This window comes from Panthera pardus, unplaced genomic scaffold, assembly GCF_024362965.1.
Source record: "Panthera pardus isolate Hobbes unplaced genomic scaffold, ASM2436296v1 HiC_scaffold_11, whole genome shotgun sequence".
In the NCBI taxonomy this organism is placed as follows: Eukaryota; Metazoa; Chordata; class Mammalia; order Carnivora; family Felidae; genus Panthera; species Panthera pardus.
The window spans coordinates 6,705,620-6,725,523 of NW_026526666.1; the positions used below are offsets into that span (position 1 = coordinate 6,705,620).

Here is a 19,904-nt window from a genome sequence, read left to right on the forward strand (position 1 = left end):
TGTTTTGCAGATGGAGCACCTGAGACTTAGGCAGGTTAAATGACTTGCCTAAGGTTCATAGATAATAAATAGTGGAACATGGGATTTTTGAATCCTAGGCCACATTTTCTTTCTATAATATCACAGTATTTCATATCAGCATCAGCAATGTCATTACAAAATGTGAAAGTCAGGGAATCCTCTCATAACTCTGGTATTCTATGGATTTCTCAAAGGCAAGGGACAGGTCTTATTCACAATTCCACCTGTAAGCATCTAGCATAATGCTTGGCACATAATAGGTGCTCCATGTTTAATGGAGTGAATGATTAATTATACTAACTACAGCATGTCACATTTTTAATACGTCTGTATGAAATCCTACTGTTTTATATCTATTAGTGGATTTGTGGCCGAGACCTGCATAATAAGTCTTGTTATCATGGGTCCTAGTACATACACTGAATATCCATAGTGGTCCTCAATGTTTTACTAATTTTAGCTGCATTTTAAATATATATTTGACACTCTATATTATTAACATAATATAATTTAGCTTCTATTTATAACTTAGATCACTGACTTTCTACGTACTACATACCAACACTAAACCACCCTAAAATAACTTCTACTTCAATGTCCTTTTGACTTAGTTGTAGTTTGTCAAGAAATGGAATCCCTGCCTTACTTAGTGAGAGAACTGAAGGGTCAATTTCACCATAAGTTCAATTCCTCATTATATAAAAACAACCTGAACTAACCTGAACTAAAATGAACTAGGATAAATTTTAAGCCAGTCACACCTGTGTCATGGTACCTGATGGCACAGTAACCCTAAGATGGAAATTCAGTTATTTAATAAAAGCAACAATTCAATTTCTGAAATCACAAATAGAAATTACTAGTGTTTACTTTTTCTGGGAACTCATTGTCCATTATTTCATATAGAAACACATTTTTAAAACCAGAAAAAAATCTTGGAAGGTGTACTTCAGTATTTCTCAGTCCTTTTTCAGGATTTCTAAAAACCTAATTGTTGGGGCGCCTGGGTGGCTCAGTCTGTTAAACGTCGGACTTTCGCTCAGGTCACAATCTCATGTTTGTGAGTTTGAGCTCCTTAGCGGGATCTGTGGTGACAGCTCAGAGCCTGGAGCCTACTTTGGAATCTGTGTCTCCTTCTCTCTCTGCCCCTGTCCTGCTCATGTTCTCTTTTTTTAATAAAAAAATAAATAAAAAACCTAATTGTCTTCTCTCTCCGTGAAATTTTAATAATAAATATACACTGTTTATCTATGACTGTATATAAATGACTGTATCTATGACTGTATACAAAAAAAGAAAAAAAGATTTTTTTTCACCCCCAAGAACCAATTTTTTTCACCACTGAAAACCAACTCATTTTTCAGGTAAGGACACTGAAGCCCCAAAATATTACATATGTGCCTAAAGCAATACAGAGGATCTTTTTAGTTAAACGCACAATCAACTCTAAAATTACTGGTAAACTGACTAAGAGACTACTAGATACCTAGAATAACAATTACACATTCAAATAACTACTATTATCTTTTGGTCACTCTTATTTTCACAAGAGTATAGACAAGCCAGTAATCTAAATCAGGTTTTGTGTTCTTTTAAGTAACTAGTCCTACAGAAGCTGAAATGAATGGCTAAAATGGATTCTTACTATATTAAATAATGTAATCCCATACATCCCCAAATGTCATTTGTCATCCCCGCCTCTTGTCACTAAAACAATTTCTTCAAAATCTTTATTAACAAAGTCAGTAGTAGAATTCAGAATTGAAAAAAATGATTCAGGAATACATTTCCAGAATTAAAAATTCAAGGTCTTAAGAAAATGATTTACTGTGTTAGAATAACCTATTTTAAAGTGAAAACTGCCCATATATTTTCCTTCTAATTTCTGGACATATTTTTAACTTAGAGGTTATTTTAGTCTAAGTAGTTAGTGTTATTAATACTCTTACCAGTTCTGTCATATGACTCATGACATGTACGTGCAATTTCTGCCCCTAGCTCTAAATAATGACCAGCTTTATCCATTCTGGAACCATCTGCTCCTAGTGCAAACATTCCCCCAGCAAAACAGGCCAAATGCCCCATCTTCTTTTCTAAGTGCCCATTTTTCCACTCTCCAATAAAGGTGAGACCTCCTCGGGACTTCTTAATAAGATGTTTCTCTATAGCCTACGAGAAAGAGAAGATAGTTAAAATTTTAGAAGCAAAGTGTTAGTGTTACTACATCCTTCTACTTATCATAAAACCTTGGTAATAGAATATTCTACAAACTGGTAACTTTCCCAAGCCGGAAGAGTTAATTTATAGTAAGTTTTGGAGAGTAAACAAGTTGCATATAATCTTGAACAAATACCCCATCACTACTACGACAAAGACAAGGTGGAAGAGGGAAGACTGGCCTAAAGACTACCTTTCAACACACCACCTGTATTATAGGTTTTTTTCTTCTTGAGCTAAATGGAATTCATAATAATCAATTGAGATCATGAATAGAAATAAATTAATATAGTTATATAACAAGTTTAACCCAAAAGACTCTACCAATTTATTTTCTATTTCATACAATAAACCTGAAGACGAAGAATATCTAAGTTAATCTAAAAATAGGATTTTGACAGTTAAAATGGTTTCTCCTTTTCCATATAACTATATCTCTTGTCAAAGTACTTTAAGAAGGTACTAGTAGATGAGGCATCTTATAAGTTATAAAGCTTACAAAACTAGTTAAACGTTCAAACTTAACTCCGTAGCCCCTTACTTTGCCAACTTAGGCACTTATTTTGGGTGTTGTGCCATGGCTATGAGAGACCAAGTGACAAACACAGTCCATCCTACTGGAATGTCAATTTTACTCACAAGATGTAGGGATGGCAAGAAAAATATTTTGTATTAAACTTGAATGTAACATAAAATAGAGTCCAACAATCACATTTAACTTTAAAAATGGGATTTTTGGGGCACCTAGGTAGTTCAGTCGGTTGGGTGCCTGACTTGAGCTCAGGTCATGATCTCATGATTCGTGGGTTTAAGCCCCGCGTTGGGCTTTGTGCTCACAGCTCAGAGCCTGGAATCTGCTCCGGATTTTGTGTGTGTGTGTCTCTCTCTGTCCCTCCCCTGCTCGTTCCCTGTCTGGTCTCTCTCTCTCAAAAATAAATAAACATTAAAAAAATGAGATTTCTAAGAGCTTTGTTCCTTTGGACTATGTTCTCAGACTTTGCTAAATGGGGCTATAAATTAATTTTCTACCTTTAGTGATACTTCTATGGAAAAGTATAACTTCATAAATTCAGTTCTCTTTGGTGAAAAGGTAAAAAGTATTACATCTGATTAGAAAATATACTTTCCTGACAATAAAGAGGAATAAAAGAATTAACCCACATGTTTGTAGATTGTTCTCTGACAAGTTCAATAACAGCTTTGGAAAAATCTATTGTGTATTCTTTATAATGATGAGGTTTGTTTCAGAACTATAAGGAGTATGCCTTATTCGTCATGTTATACTTCACAAGGCCTGTTAAATGCAGCTTACAGTCAATAAATGCTTGATTTACAAGTTTTTGTTGTTCTTTTAACCACAGTACACTGAGGCACAAAAAGGTTAGTTTTTCGAGTGCAAGGACAATGTTTTTTATCTTCGTGAGCCTCGTGGCATCTAGCACGTTTTCTACATGTAAGGCACCAATAAATGCCTCCTCAAGAAACATTTATTGACTGCCCACAATGGAAAGAACACTATATGTCAAGTATTAGTTTAACTCCTCTGAGTTAAACAACTACAGGAAATTAGTTCCCTAAAAAGTAAGGATATAGAAAGGATAAGATTTTTGCTTTACTTTAAAAACAAAACAACTGTAACTCTGAATAGTGTTAATATATATGAGATATATATACAATCAACAAAGCCTAAATGTGTCTCTTTGAAAATCACAAACAGCTTTGATCCCAAAAAAAAAAAAAAAAAAGGAGAAAAAACAAAACTCAAGAATATCAGGAATAAGGGGAGAGAAGGATGGGCAAAATGGGTGAAGAAGAGTCAGATATAGGCTTCCAGTCATGGAATGAGTAAGTCACAGGGATAAAAGGAGCGATAAAGGTCAATGGTGAGCATAGCATTATGTACCGACTTGTCAAATCACTGTTTTATACCTGAAAATTAATGACACATAATGTGTCGACAATACTTCATTAAAAATAAATGAGTAACAAATTAAAAGAAATGTTTATATGTAACTTTAAAAATTGATTAAAATCACTAAAGGGTTATGAGGTTATAGTGGATCAGAAAGCAAGTAACTTAAGTGGTTAACACACTTCTCTATCTCACAGTTTTTGCTTGGTAATATCGCATACAAGTGCTTGCAAGACTGAAACCTGTTCCAATTTTAAGCTGTCACAACACTGTGGTGAAAGGTTACATAAATATGAAACAGTCAAGTGGTTAAAAGCACAGGCCCTGGAGCCAGACTGTTCAGTTCCAGGCTCCATCACATACTAGATATGTGACTGTCAGCAATTATTCAACCTCTTTGTGCCGTAAGGTCCTCATGTGTAAAATGATAGTAAAGATTATTTGCTTTCATATACATAAAAGGGGTTACAACAGCACCTGGCATGTGGAAAGTACTAGATAAGTGTTTTGCCCTTGGTATTTATCCATAAGGCTTTCCATGTGTAGGTTCAATGTCATTTGAAAGAAGAAATGTTTATGGAAATGTATATGTGACGTCAGAAGTTTTTTCAGTCTGTGTAGATAATAACTAAATGTAATTAAGTTTCCATACATAAATATGTTACACTAAATTCTTCAACAATTTCTTTAATGAATCATGGGAATCTACTCCCAAAACCAAGAGCACACTGTATACACTGTACGTTAGTGAACTTGACAATAAATGATATTTAAAAATTTGTTTAATGCTTATTCATTAATGTTTAATGTTTATTCATTCATTTTTGAGAGACAGAGAAGAGCCTGAGTGGGGAAGGGGGCGGGGGGGGGGGGGGGGGTACACAGAGTCTGAAGCAGGCTCCAGGCTCTGAACTGACAGCACAGAGCCCAAAGCGGGGCTCGAACCCACAGACTGTGAGATCATGACCTGAACCGAAGTCGGATGCTCAACCGACTGAGCCACCCAGGCGCCCCAACAATAAAATTATATTTAGAAGAAGAAAAAAGTAATAAAATGCCCCCCAAAATGAAAACAATGTAAGATTTTTATATTAAAATTCTAAAACTCTATAGGGAGGGCATATAATAAAACACATGTAAGGTGTTCACTGGTCACTATGAAACAGCATATATTCAGAATGTTAAGCAGGTAACTATTGTGACAAGAATTACCTCAATAGCATCATCATACATTTTCCTTGCCTCATGGTCTGTTTTATCTGACATCAACCATGCTTTCAGTAAGTATTCATAAAAACTGTCTCCCAGCCCGCCAACTGATGTATGATCTGTAACAAAAGGAAAAGAGAAGGGTGAAGGTGGAGGAAAGAGAAGACAGAAGGCAATTCAATAATCTTTCTCAATTATAATGACTATTACTGGTCAGTCATTTAAAATTATACTGACAGCCTTACTTCCAGCCTACTTCAAATTTAGTTGAGCAAAAGTATACTCTCATCACTCTCCTCTACGTGGGTACCCAATTTTCCAGAAGTCTCTTCCTGCTGGATGAGGTATTTCACATATTTAGGAGTCTTTTTCTTCAGCCATGTAGTTTGTACACTGTCACACAACCAAGCTTTTCCAGAACTGAAAACAATTATCTTTCATATGATAAGGACTTAAACTATACAAGCTAGAAGATTAAATATGAGATATACCTAAATCTGATGTTAACCAAAAAGAGCCCATTTTTTCCATAGGGTGGTTAATGGTGATTTCTATTCTATAGACAGCAGATTAAAATAAGTCCAAGAATTCCTTGGTAATAATGCCCTGCACTTTTAATCCTATCCAAGGCAACATCATAACTCCCAAGGCAACCGTACTCTTTTATCCCTGACTTTTGACAAGCCCTGCCCTACATTCTTAAGCTTTGTTTAAAAACACATACCCCCCCTGCATGAAAAGAAAAATAGCACACTTTTGCGAGCTGTCAATCATTCATGGAGTACCAGCACTGGTTTTCTACTTTTGTGGGGAAAGGACAGACCCCTGGGTGGTTTGTGGAACAACTGGCTTTCTGCTTGGGGGAAAATGCATATTAATGTTTTTATCTGTAGCTCATAAATATAAATTTGTGGTGGATTAATGACTTAACAGTAAAACAGAAAACTGTAAGTACACCAGAAAAAAATATAATAAAATGTCTGCCCTTCTTTAGCGAATGATCTTCTTTGGCAAAACAAAGGAGCCACAAAGAAAAAGATTTATAGCAATATATGGTACAAGCTACCATAAATGAATCTGTAAGGCAAGAAATAGAATAGGAACAGATATATGCAACACATAGAACAGAAGTAAGGGTTAATGCCCTGTACAAAGAAGCCTGATAATTAAATAAGGACAATTGCTACCGAGCACACACAAGTAATTTAAAAAAAGTAACACAAATTGATAATTAACGTAAAGAAGTTCAACTCCATCAGTGACCAGAGAAAAGCAAATTAAAACAACGAGGTTTCATTTTGTTGATTTAATTGGCAAACATTTTTCAAAGTATTTTTTTTAAGTTTATTTATTTTGAGAGCAAGTGAGAGCGGCGAAGGGGCAGAGAGAGAGGGAGAGAGAGAATTCCAAGCAGGTTCTGGGCTGACAGCAGGGCTCGATCTCACAAACAGTGAGATCATGACCTGAGCCGAGATCAAGAGTCAGACACTTTACCAACTGAACCACCCAGGCACCCTGGCAAACATGTTAAAAATTGTTAACGCCCAATGTGGATAAAGTTATGGTTCAAAGTTGCTGGGAATGGAGGGAAGTTTTATAGTAGCTTTCAAAATTTAAGCAGGCTTTCTACTTCTGGAATTATCCTGTAACAAATACTTGCACAAACACACAAGTATAGATATAAAAACAAAACAAACACTTCATCAGAGCACTATATTCATTAAACATGAGATAACTTCAAAAGTCTAGAGAAGTAGCTACATAAATTACAGTACAAACATATGTAACAGAACATGCAATCATTAAACAGAATCAGTGAATCTGCAATCTGTACCAGATATTGAAGGATATCTATTATATGCTGTTAAGTAAGGGAAGGACAAGTTTCAGAATAATATAGTTTGATACTGCTAAAATTTGTATTTTCAAAGAATATTACTGTCCACATAGAAAAGGTATGAGAAGACAACTGTGCAGAGTAATTACATCTCAGAAAGTAGTCCTTCAGTTTTTACTTTGCATACTTATGTATTACTGGACTACATGTAACTTGTGTAATTAAATCATCTTTTGTTACAGAAAGTAATAAATGGGGGGAAGGCCACCAGTCACTTTCAAGAACATGTCTGCTAATACTGTAGTAATTTGCTTGTACCTTCAGTAGCCTGCATCTCAAATGCTCTTTTCTCACTTTTTTCCCACTAGTCATTAGTGCACATGATGAATTTCATGTATGTATACACCCACAAATCCACCACCAAGATGAAAATACAATGCATTTCCAGCATTCCAAAAATCTGCCTCATGTGGCCCTCACAATCAATACCCAACTTCCAAAGATAACCATTTTTCTGACCTCAATCACTAAATGATTTGTCAAGTTCACATAAAACGGCCATATACTCTCAAGAATGATTTGGTAGCTTAATGATTTCCTTTGTTTTCCATCTAAATGTCTAGAAGAAGGACCCCTCTGCCTTACAGAGGCTTCCTCAGTCTCCAGCATTAAGTGTTTGGGTATCAGAGAAGACACTTAGGGGAACAGAAGACAGGTACAACGATCCCTTACTCTAAGCTTCGGACTGCACAAGAAAATCACGATTGAATTTCTAATAGTTCTCAATACTCATCACACTTACATTTAAGAATTTTATAATGATGGTAATATATGATGATGGGCTGAGAGGATAAATTATACTTAGATGCTAAATTAATTCTAAAAGATTTAAATATTTTATGGTTACTGGAAATCATTAAAGATAACATATAAAATATTAAAACAATATGAAACTAAGTAGACAGGGAATGTCCCTCATATTTAATGAACATATAGGACAGAGAAAGATTTAGGGATGCCTTTTAGGTACATTATTTGCTAATGAACAAGAATGGAGTCATTTTATATTTGGCAAGCAACTATTTTAAAGCAGCTATATCCAAACAAGTATGACAAAATATCCCCATCAACACTGCTACCTCAATTTTGTGGCTATGTCAAAACATCTGGACTCACTCAGCAAATGATACCATTACTATCTTACCAGCTGCCCAGTCTTGTCTTAGACTTCAATCAACTGCTTAAAAACATGCCTGACTGTAGTTGTCCTCTTATTTTAACCATGACTTTCTCATATAGCTTTTAGGTTTCATCCCCCAGATTTTCTAGTTGCCTTCCTTTCATCTCCTATCTTTTTCTCTCACCATTTTTATTCTTTCCCATCCCCTTAGTCATGTCACTTACACTGAGTCACTCCTGCATTTCATCACCCTAGAGGCCTTCCTCCTAAGCTATCACCTTCAGACTTCTCTTTTCCTGCTTTCCTAAGTTAAACCCATTATTTCCTCAATACTATGTCTTAGTTCACGCCTGTTGTACTGAATCATATTCTTCTATGATTTCCCAAGAAAGACTATGTGAATTGTAGCTTTATTATGAGCTTCTTAATTTTATTTTATAAAGATATCAAATTCAAGGTTGGAAATCATTTTCCCTCAGAGGTTCTCAAAGGTACTGTTCCAGTGTCCTGTAACACCAAGTATCATGAGTGAGAAACATTGGCGATGCTGTTTTATAGGCTCAAGGTGTTCTCTCTCAATGCCCCCTTCCTCACACTCAACTCATTTTCCCAAGCTTTACATCTTCATTTTGATACTGGTTAATTTTTTTCCTACATTCATTGTGCTAAAGATTAGTATCTTTCAGCTCTGAGAAAATTCTCTTCTATTGTTTATTTTCTTCAGTTTTGCTTGTTTCTCTCTTCTGAAACTCTCATTAGTTGGAAATTGGACCCCTTGGATTGATTTTATATTACCCTTCTCTCTCAAATTAGTCTCTTTGTTTCTATATTCTGGGATTTTTTAAAAAAATCAATTTTTTCTTTTAGTCCTCTCACTGAGGTTTTTAATGTAAGCAATTATACCTTTTACCTCCTTTCTGTCCTCTAATTCTTTCTTTTTCAATGTACCCTGTTCTTATTTTATGAACACATCATCTTCTTAGAGTTCTCCAAAATAAACAGATATGTTTATTTATAGAATTACTTCAGTTTCCTCTAGGATCCCTGTTTGACTTTAATGATTTTTTTTTCTGTGAAATTTAACATGTGCACAGAAAAGCATATAAAACATAAATATTATGCTCATTATAGAGAACATCTGTATAATATCTACTCAGAAGAATGTCAGTACTCCAAAAGCCTTTCACATATCCTTTCTCAATTACAATTCCCACATCCTCAAAGGTGAACCACTATCTTGACTTTTGGGGTAGTCACTTTTTTTACATGGCTATCATCTACTACCCTCTCTCATCTGCTACTATTTAGTTTTGTCTACTGGTATGTTTAACAAAGGTATCATATATTCTCTTGCATCAGTCTTCCAGATCTCAATGCTTAAGACTCAACCATGTGGCTATATGTATGCACTGCTGTTTGATATCCCACTGCACCAATCAACCATAATTTATTTATCTGTACTTAAGAATGAAGTTCTCAGTAGCTAGTGTGGGCTTTTCTCTACCAAACAGTAGGTACTCTCTCACTGAGCAGACTTATTGGTCACAAGGTCTCTCTCTTGAGTGGGAATTCTGACTGGATGCTTTCTGTGTAGGCTAAGTTGAGGAAAGGTGGGCTATGTGCAAGGCTTTGCTTTAGAGTCAGGAAAATGGTACTTGTTGTGAAATTGGATCTGCTTGAATCTCAGAATAAAGGGAGGCTTTATTCTGGGTTATTAACATCCATATGGAAAATTTTCACCTTTCTTCTCAATGAAATCATTAAATTTTTTAAAAAGAAGTGCTCAAGGCATCTGGGTGGCTCAGTCAGTTGGGCGTCCAACTTTGGCTCAGGTCATGATCTCATGGTCTGTGAGTTTGAGCCCTGTGTCGGGCTCTGTGCTGACAGCTCAGACCCTGGAGCCTGCTTCAGATCCTGTGTCTCCTCTCTGCCCCTCCCCCACTCCTGTTCTCTTTCTCTTTCGAAAATAAATAAGCATTAAAAAATTAAAAATAAAATAAGAAGTGCTATGTAGTTATGCCTACTATTAAATGTCAGAATGAGCTGGTGCATAAGAATTTTAAGTGGAGCCCATGTTCCCTTTAACGATCTTATACCTAGATTTTAGCTCTACTTTTTACTCATTATTCAATTACATGTACTTACAGTTTATGTACTCTGAACCTCTCTGGAACTAGATCAGTTACGGTTTTTGTAGTGCTCTTGTAGTATATTCTAGGTGTGCCTTTCTCGCTTCTACTCACTCACACAGTCCCAGCCAGAATGCATTATGCTAATTTGTTGAAATATCTTGACCATTATGATCTCCCATTTACCACCAAATTTCTCTACCATCTTGGGTTTATTGTTTTCTACATTTTTCTATACTTTCATTTCATTGTGGTCTCAATGAGGACGGCTGGCCACAGTGGTGAAGTTATAGTTCAATCTTCCACCATGGGGCAGAAGTCCTAACAAAGCTTTCTCAAGTTGAATTCTTTCTGGATAATTTGTTAATGCTGTATATGTTGGATTTCTCTTTCCTCTGTCTTCTATTCTGCTCGCACTGTTGTCCTATCATGAATAAAAATCAAAGCAGGTGGGAACTTAAAGAATCTTAGTTTACTCCAATATTTCTAGACTGTGTGTAACTTGTAAGCTTGCAACCAAGTAATTCAAGATGATTTTAGGTGGTTTATGGAATAATTTTTTAAAACTTGTCACAGTTTTATAATGACTATTGTCAAGATGATCTTTTAACTTCATGCAAAATCCTGCCCCTTCCCTGAAACACACAGCAACAACAAAGGATGAAATAATATTAAAAGGCATTTCCACACTTGAAAACAAAATACAAACCGTAATGCATAAGAAATACAAAGAAACTCATTGTGTTAAAAGCAGAAGTTTCTATTTCTTGAAAGTGAAGTAAATAAAGACATCTAGAAGTTTCCCTCCTCCAACATAATGGGGTTCAAAGCACTCACTCATGGTGGGGACTCCTAGACTAGCAGAAAGAAGCGGAAACAGCTGTATGATTGAGACTGGGATAAATTGCTATATATTGGGGAAAATAGATGTATAATACCCTTGGGAGAGCTGAGATTCCAGCATGAAAAAGAGTAAGTTCTAGACCGATGAGCCAGTGGAGGTATTAATAAAACTTCCAGGAATGGAGAAGTAATGAAAGTGGAAAGAAAAACATACACTTCATGAAGCTCTCACTCAAATTGAGCTTGCAAATGAAACTCCAAGGCAGTGCGCCTGGGGGCTCGGTCGTTAAGCATCTGACTTCAGCTTAGTCATGATCTCATGGTTCATGAATTCGAGTCCTGCATCGGGTGAGCCCTGCTTCTCTTTCTCTCTCTCCCTGCCCCTCCTGGGATTCTCCCCCTCTCTCTGCCCCTTGCTCACTTGTGCCCCCCCTCCTCAAAAACAAACAAATAAAAAAACTCCAATGCACATAAGGAAAATGAGTTATGAAAGAATTCAACTATGTTAATAGAATTTACCATACCACGAAAAAGCAAATAATGCAGCTATCTTCTGAAAGCAATTATAAAGTAAGTATATTTTAAAAGTATACTAAGAGAGGGGCACCTAGGTAGCTCAGGTTGGTTAAGCCTCCAACTTCAGCTCAGGTCATTATCCACAGTTCAGGAGTTTGAGCCCCGTGTCCGGCTCTGTGCTGACAGTAGGAGCCTGGAGCCTGCCTGGGGTTCTATTTTTCCCTCTCTCTCTGCTCCTCCCCCTGCTCGTGCTCTCTCTCGCTCTCTCAAAAATAAACACTAAAATATTTTTTTTAAAAAGTATACTAAGAGAAAAAAATTAACATATAAAGCCCAAACTGATCAATTTGCACTGAGAAATTGGCAAATATGTAAGATTTTAACACACCTATTTGAAAACAGATCAGAAAAAAAAAGTTAAAAAAAAGAAAAATGAAAAAAAAAATAGCTAATGAATCTGAAATGCCTTAAAGGAAATTCGACTCTCTGCTAAACTGTGAGCAACTTGACAAGAGACCACTCGTTGGCTTAAGTTTCTTTATATATCCTATAGCACCCTCACACGATTCTTACTTATAGAGTACTCAATGAGTAATTATTAAACAAATGGCTGACTTTCCATTTTCAAGTATTAAAAGATTTTCACAATTATAATATCTTGTCTTTAAGGTATTTTTTCTTTTTTATTTTAAGGTATTTTTTCATTAAAAAAAATGATTCCATCTTCAGCCTCTCACTTGTTTTCAGTTTAAGGAAACAAATAATTATGGGAGAAACAGTAATACCTAGCATAACACCTAATACTTACAAATTCAGCAAAAAAAGGTTTACAGAATGAATGCATTAACTACTTGAAGCACTCATTCTTGCAAGTTTTACTAAAATTTGCAGGTATACAGTTTTAAAACACCTTCCTAATTTCCCCCAACACGAAGATGTCTGTAATTGTAGTATATTCAATATCTTACATGGAAAATCCACTGGAAATATAAGTTTAAAAAACTTAAAACACCTCATTCCTATGAATTATCAGAAATATGCAAAAAAAAAAAAAACCCTTTGTATTAAGATTTTCTTTTTGGAGTTTTTAACCTTCTGTAAACACATCTTTGCACTGAGAGCTTTTAATTTTCTCACAGCTCACTGTCCAGATACAATATTTCAAACTACTCAGGGAACTGTAGTAAGATGTATTTTGTAAAAAATACCCAAAATGCCCAAACTCCATTCCTCTCCTCTCTTTTTTTTAAATTTTTAATTAATTATTTTATTCCTTTTTTTTCCAATATATGAAGTTTATTGTCAAATTGGTTTCCATACAACACCCAGTGCTCATCCCAAAAGGTGCCCTCCTCAATACCCATCACCCACCCTCCCCTCCCTCCCACCCCCCCATCAACCCTCAGGTTTGTTCTCAGTTTTTAACAGTCTCTTATGCTTTGGCTCTCTCCCACTCTGACCTCTTTTTTTTTTTTTCCTTCCCCTCCCCCATGGGTTTCTGTTAAGTTTCTCAGGATCCCAAATAAGAGTGAAACCATATGGTATCTGTCTTTCTCTGTATGGCTTATTTCACTTAGCATCACACTCTCCAGTTCCATCCACGTTGCTACAAAGGGCCATATTTCATTTTTTCTCATTGCCATGTAGTACTCCATTGTGTATATAAACCACAATTTCTTTATCCATTCATCAGTTGATGGACATTTAGGCTCTTTCCATAATTTGGCTATTGTTGAGAGTGCTGCTATAAATATTGGGGTACAAGTGCCCCTATGCATCAGTACTCCTGTATCCCTTGGGTAAATTCCTAGTCCTCTCCTCTCTTAAAAGAGTTTGAACTTAAGGCTGCTGCTTGCTCCTTATTCCCCTACATTCTGGCTTTAGCCTCCCACACAGAGCCGAAGCAAAATGGTACTCTACAAGTTAATAGCCACTTTTCAGTCCCAATACATCAAATAAAATTTACAAGTCAGAGAAGATGACTAGATCACACAAGGCAGAAATAAGGGAGAGAACAGAAGGCCCAAATTAACTAAAAGGGAAGAAGAAATCAAGGAACCGATTTTAGAGTACTAAGGAAGGTAAAAACAACAGGACAGGAATCTGGCCACACTGTCAAGTTTCCGGCACAGGCCAGGCTATGTAAAGTGTGGGTGAAATAAGGAATCACAATGAGGAATAAGTTTTAAAGTAGAGATAATAAGCTCAATTTTGTACCTAGTGAGTTTAAGATACCCCCCAAACAATCAGGAAACAAATATCCTGTACATGGGGAGGTTTTAAGTTTAAAGCCCAAGAAAAATCAGTAATGAAATACTGACTTCTATCAGGAGGGGGGTGGAGGGACAATTTTTTCTGTAAAGGGCCGGATAATATACAGCCTCTGCTGCGTGCTCCTCTGTTTTGTTGTTGTTGTTGACGATGATGATGACTGTTTAAACCCTTAAAAAATATCGAAAAAATAAACCTATTTTTAATTTGTAGGCCGAACAAATGCAGGCCAGAGGGTAGCCTGACGCAGTTTGCCTATTGCTGATTCAGATTTCACTGATATATAGGACACAGTTCATCCTGTAAAAAGAGAGGAGGTCTGTGAGGCACAAATGGAAAGGATAAGGATAAGAAGAATTCCTGGAAATATCAACATTTAAGAAGCTAGGTGAAGAAGAGTATGAAACAAATTCCCATCCCTTTAAAGCACACTGGCCTTGTGTGAATGTGGTAAAAAGTAACATCATGCTGGTTTCAAGTCCAACCTCAACAGGCCTTACAGGCTCCACTTCTTTTTATGGGACCTTGCTACTGTCAGGGAAAGATGCATGGTATAGCCCCTGATAGATGGTGAGAAACCCTAGGGGGCAGGGCTGTGTCTCCCCAGGTGGGGCTGTGATAGATCAGCCAGTCTTCAGCCAACCTGACTGCTCGCTGAGACACATGAGTAAGTCCAGACAAGACTGGCCTCTCAGCCAACCTGTAGATTTTGAAGAAATAAGAAAGTTTTAAGCCACTAAATTTAGAGTGGTTTGTTATACAGAAATAGCCGACTCACACACTGTCCTTTCTGGACCAGTCTACTGGCCCACATAAGAAATTACTTTTAGTGGAGTGACAGAAAGCAGAGCCCAGAATGCAATGTATTAAGAAGTGAACAGAAGGCCAACAAGAAAAACCAACGAATATAAACATTTCTTCAAAAGGCTACATCATGATAGGAAGAAGAGAGGTGGAGTGTCTGCTAGAAGGGGCTATGATAATGAAGAATCAAGGAAATAGAGACAAGGACTTCCCAGCAACTGAAAAAGGAACCAGGACTGTAACACATGGTAAAATTAAAATGGGAAACACCAAGAAAGAAAAGAGTTCAAGTGCTGAAAGAAGACATAATACAAAACACAGGTCAAAGGAAAATCCTACCCAGGATTGTCTGAGGCTGGAAAAACAGAGAAAAGCCCAGTGACTAAATGAGCTGAGAGGTAAAGAGATCTCCTATATAAGGATCTTTACTTTCACTTTGACTTAGGAAGCAAGGTCACCTGGGTGAAGGGAGGTAAAGCGTATGGTGACCAACTTTTTAAAAACTACCAGAATACTTCTGGGAATAACTGCAATTTTTGAAAACTAGAAGAATAGAGGGGCACCTGGGTGGCTCAGCCAGTTAGGTGTCCAACTTTGGCTCAGGTCACGATCTCACAGTTCGTGAGTTTGAGCCCTGTGTCAAGCTCTGTGCTAACAGCTTGGAGCCTAGAGCCTGCTTCAGAGTCTGTGTCTCCCTCCTCTCTCTCTGCGTCTCCCCCTCTCTCTCTGCGTCTCTCCAGCCTGTGTGCCTTCTCTCTCTCAAAAATAAATAAACATTAAAAAAAAAATTTTTTAAGACCTAGAAGAACAGAATGAGACATACAAGGGGCAATAGGGAACAAAGAAATTAATACCTTGAACAACAAGTTCATGATGAGGTTAGGCAATGGAACAATAGAAATGTGCTTCACATTTTGTTCAGAGGGAAGATACAGTAATGATTAATTCTAAATGTCATTAGAAAAATACAAATAATCAGGGTGCAAGTTAAAATTCAAGGGCAATTGTTAGAAAAGATGAAAATATATATGTTTTTGAAACCAGTAAAGAAAAAGACAATGAAACAAAAGACTTAAGGCAGCATAGGGAAGATATTTTAAGAATGTATAATAAATAGAAAAAACCCTAAATAAACAGAAACTGACTTAGAAAGACTTGTGTTTTGGACCCAGATGGAGTAACCAGTGACTGAGTTTACCCTGTAACCTAAAACACCCAAAACCAATGGACATGTACATGAAATGATGGTTTTCAAGATACTGAGCATCAGGCAACAAAGGACGGTGATCTGTGAGATATGAAAAATAAACAAGGTGAGTCCCATGACTGCCCCAGATTACTGCCTCAAGAAAGTTTCCCGGAAGAAGCACAGGGAGAAGAAAATAACGCAGTCCAGAAAGTCCAAGGCAGCCAGGGTTCCCAGACCAAGGTGCCAGAGAGGAGACCTGCACAGAAAGAGAAACTAGATATCTGCAAAGGGTTCCCTTGAGTATCCAGCAGAGTACTGAGTAGCACACATATGTGAGGAAACTACCTGATACTGGGAGAAAATAGCACAAATGGACTGTCTTGGGCTCACCAAGAGCCTACTGTAATAATGCCTCTTCCCCTGAGCCAGACTAGAAAAATTCATACTTCATGGGGAATTAGACCAGAGAACACAGGAGGGGATAATCAGCCCTAGCACTGAGTGCAAGGCACCAGATTCCCCTAATAAATCATAAAATCAACACAGGAAAAGGTCCAATAGTTTCCAAGTAACTTAACTGTATCCCTGAACAAAACTCAAGACGATTTCTAGGAAAAGGAAACTATCTGGCACTTAAGCAAGGTAAAACTGACAATGTCTGACACCTAATCCAAGATTACCAGGTATGCAAAGAAGCAGGAAAGAAACAACTCACAATGAGAATAAGGAACCAGTCAAAACTTTATCTAGAATTGACACAAATGGTACAGTGACCAGAGAAGAATATTAGAAGTTATTAGAACTGTGTTACCTATATTCAAATAGGCAAGTAGAGAGACAAGGAAGATATAAAAAGATCCAAAATGAATTTCTAAAGATGAAAACTACTGTGTTAGAGACAAACAAATACAGTGGAAGGGATTAAATACAGTGGAAGGGATCAGATAATACATACGAAAAGATCAGTGAACTTGAAGGCACTGCAACAGAAATTACTGAACATGAAACAAAAAAAAATTTTTTTAAACAGAAACAAGTATCAGTGAACTAAGTGGGTCACTACACAAATAATTAGAATCTCTGAAAGAGAGACACGACAGAAAAACTATTTGAAGAAATAATGGCCAAAATTTTTCCAAATTTGATAATAACTGTAAACTCACATGATAATGAAAACACAACATATCAGCATTTGTGGGATGCCACTAAAGCAGTACACAAGGGAAAATTAACAGCATGAAACCCTATTAGAAAAAAAAAAAAGGTTTCATATCAATGACTTCAGCTTCTACCTTAGAATCTAGAAAAGGAAAAGGAAATTAAACACAAAAGTAGGTTAAAAAAAAAGACAAATAATAAAGGTTGGGGTAAAAATCAGTGAAACAGAACCTACAGATTTTAAAAGGATAAGGGAGTATTATGAACAACTTTACGCCAATAAATTTTTAAAACTAGATGAAATAGACAAATTCTGATAGACCAAACTTACCAAAACTCACTCAAGAAGAAACAGATAATATGAACAACTTTCCACCTGTCAAAGAAATTGAAATTGTACTTAAAAACCTTCTCCCCAAAAAACTCCAGACTTGGATAGCTATGTTGGTAAATTCTATCAAACATTCAAGGAAACAACAATAAAACTGAGGAGGAGGGAATACTTCACAACTCACTCTGAGGCCAGCATCGTAATAGTACTAAAACCAGACAAAGACAAAAAAGAAACCTACAGAGGAATATCTCTCATTTAACAAATCAATTATAAGAAAATATTGAAAGGCTAATACATCATGAACATCTAGAATAAATACGTATGATTTATTCTAGAAATGCAGAGAAGGTTTAACATTCGAAATCAATCAGGTGGGGTGCCTGGGCAGCTCAGTCAGTTAAGCATCTGACTTTGGCTCAGGTCATGATCTCGCGGTTCATGGGTTCAAGCCCTGCATCGGCTCTGTGCTGACAGCTCAGACCCGGGAGAGAATCTCCCTCTCTCTACCCACCCCCCACTCATGCTCTGTCTCTATCTCAAAAATAAACAAACATTAAAAAAATAAGATAAAATCAATCAATGTGATTCACTCTATTCAATAAACCAAAGAAGAAAATAGATGCACACACAAAATATTTAAAATACATTCCTGATAAAAAAAATTTTAAGCAAACCAGGAAAAAGGAACTCCCTCAATATCACAAAGGGCATCTACAAAAAAAAACCAAACCCTACCGTTAAAGACTGAATGCTTTCTCCCTAAGATCAGAAATCAAACAAGGCTGCTCCCTTTCATCACTTTTCTTCAACACTTCCCTACAGGCTCTAGCAGGTGCAAAGGCCAAAAAAGAAATGGATTAAATTTAAATAAATGGCATTCATATTGGAAACAAAGATGTAAGCTATCTTTACATAGAGATAATAAGGTCATCTATGAAGAAAATTCAATGGAATCTACAAAAAAGCTACTAGAACTAAAAATTGAGGTTAGCAAGTTGCAGACACAAGATGAACATACTAAATCAATTTTATTTCCATATTTTAGCAACAAAATATAAGAAACTGGAATTTAAAGTATCATTTTTAACAGCATCAACAATATGAAACATCTACAGGTAAATCTGGTGAAACACATGAAAGACCTGTGCACAGAAAGTGACAGAATATTTGAGAGAAGTGGTGAAGAATACCTAAATAAATGTTGAGACTGATACAACCTGTGCACAGGCCGGAAGATGTCAACTGTCAAACAGTGTTAAGATGTCAATTTCCCCCAAATGATTTCCCAATCAAAATACCAGCAGGGTTTTCTATAAATACCCGACAAAGTGATGCTAAAATTAATATGGAAATGCAAAGGACTTAGATAACCAAGACAGTTTTGAGAAAGAAAAAACTCAGAGGGCTAATCCTACTTGATTTCAATACCTGTAATAAAGCTAGAGTAATCAAAACAGCATGGCACTGGCATAATAATACATAAAATAGGCCATCAGAACAGAAAAGAATCCAAAAACTTATACCTATATGTACAACTGATTTCTGACAAAGGTGCAAAGCCAAAGCCAATGCAGTGGAGAAAAGACAGTCTTTTCAACAAATGGGTGTATGGAATAATCAGACACCCACATGCAAAAGAGAAAAAAAAAAGAAAGAAAGAAAAGAAAAAAAGAACTTTGATACCTGTATAAAAATCAACTGAAAGCAGATCACAGACCAAAATATAAAACCTAAAGCTCTGCAACTTTTAGAAGAAAACACAGGAGGAAATTTTGTGGCCTTGAGTTAGACAAAGATTTCTTAGATATGACACAAAAGAATAATTCATTAAAAAAGACTGATAAAATGGGACTTCATAATTGGAATCTTTTTTCTTTAACATTGTTAAAGAATGAAAAGACAAGTCAAAGACTGAGAGAAAACCTCCATTTACAAAATGGGCAACCGGAGAGGGGTCTGATCAGATAATTCACCAAAGAAGATAAATGGATGGGAAGTAGCTCATGAAAAAGACATCTCACTGGTGATTTGGGAAGTGTTAATCACCTATTACAGTGGCTAAAAGGAAAAGGCTGACCATGTCAAGTGCTGGTGCACATGTGGAGGAACGCTGCTCATGGGAATGGAATATGGTACCATCCACTTCAGAAAAGAGTTGGACAATTTTTTACTAAGTTAAGCATACACACCTACCATATGATACAAACATTCACTCCCAGGTCTTCACTCAACAAAATGACAACGTACGTCAACGTGAAGGCTTGTATGTCAATGCTCATAGCAC

General features: G+C 36.4%; 1 protein-coding gene across 2 annotated transcripts in view; it reads right to left on the bottom strand.

Annotated features, from left to right (window-relative positions):
- MAN1A2 (mannosidase alpha class 1A member 2) overlaps positions 1-19,904 on the bottom strand; it is a 183,792-nt gene that overhangs the window by 37,283 nt on the left and 126,605 nt on the right. For both annotated transcript variants that reach the window (XM_019457989.2, XM_019457990.2), the window contains exons 9-10: positions 5,363-5,478; positions 1,971-2,190 (exon numbers count right to left, since the gene is read on the bottom strand). In XM_019457989.2, coding sequence (XP_019313534.1) covers positions 1,971-2,190; positions 5,363-5,478 — 336 coding nt within the window. The remainder of the gene's footprint in view (positions 1-1,970; positions 2,191-5,362; positions 5,479-19,904) is intronic.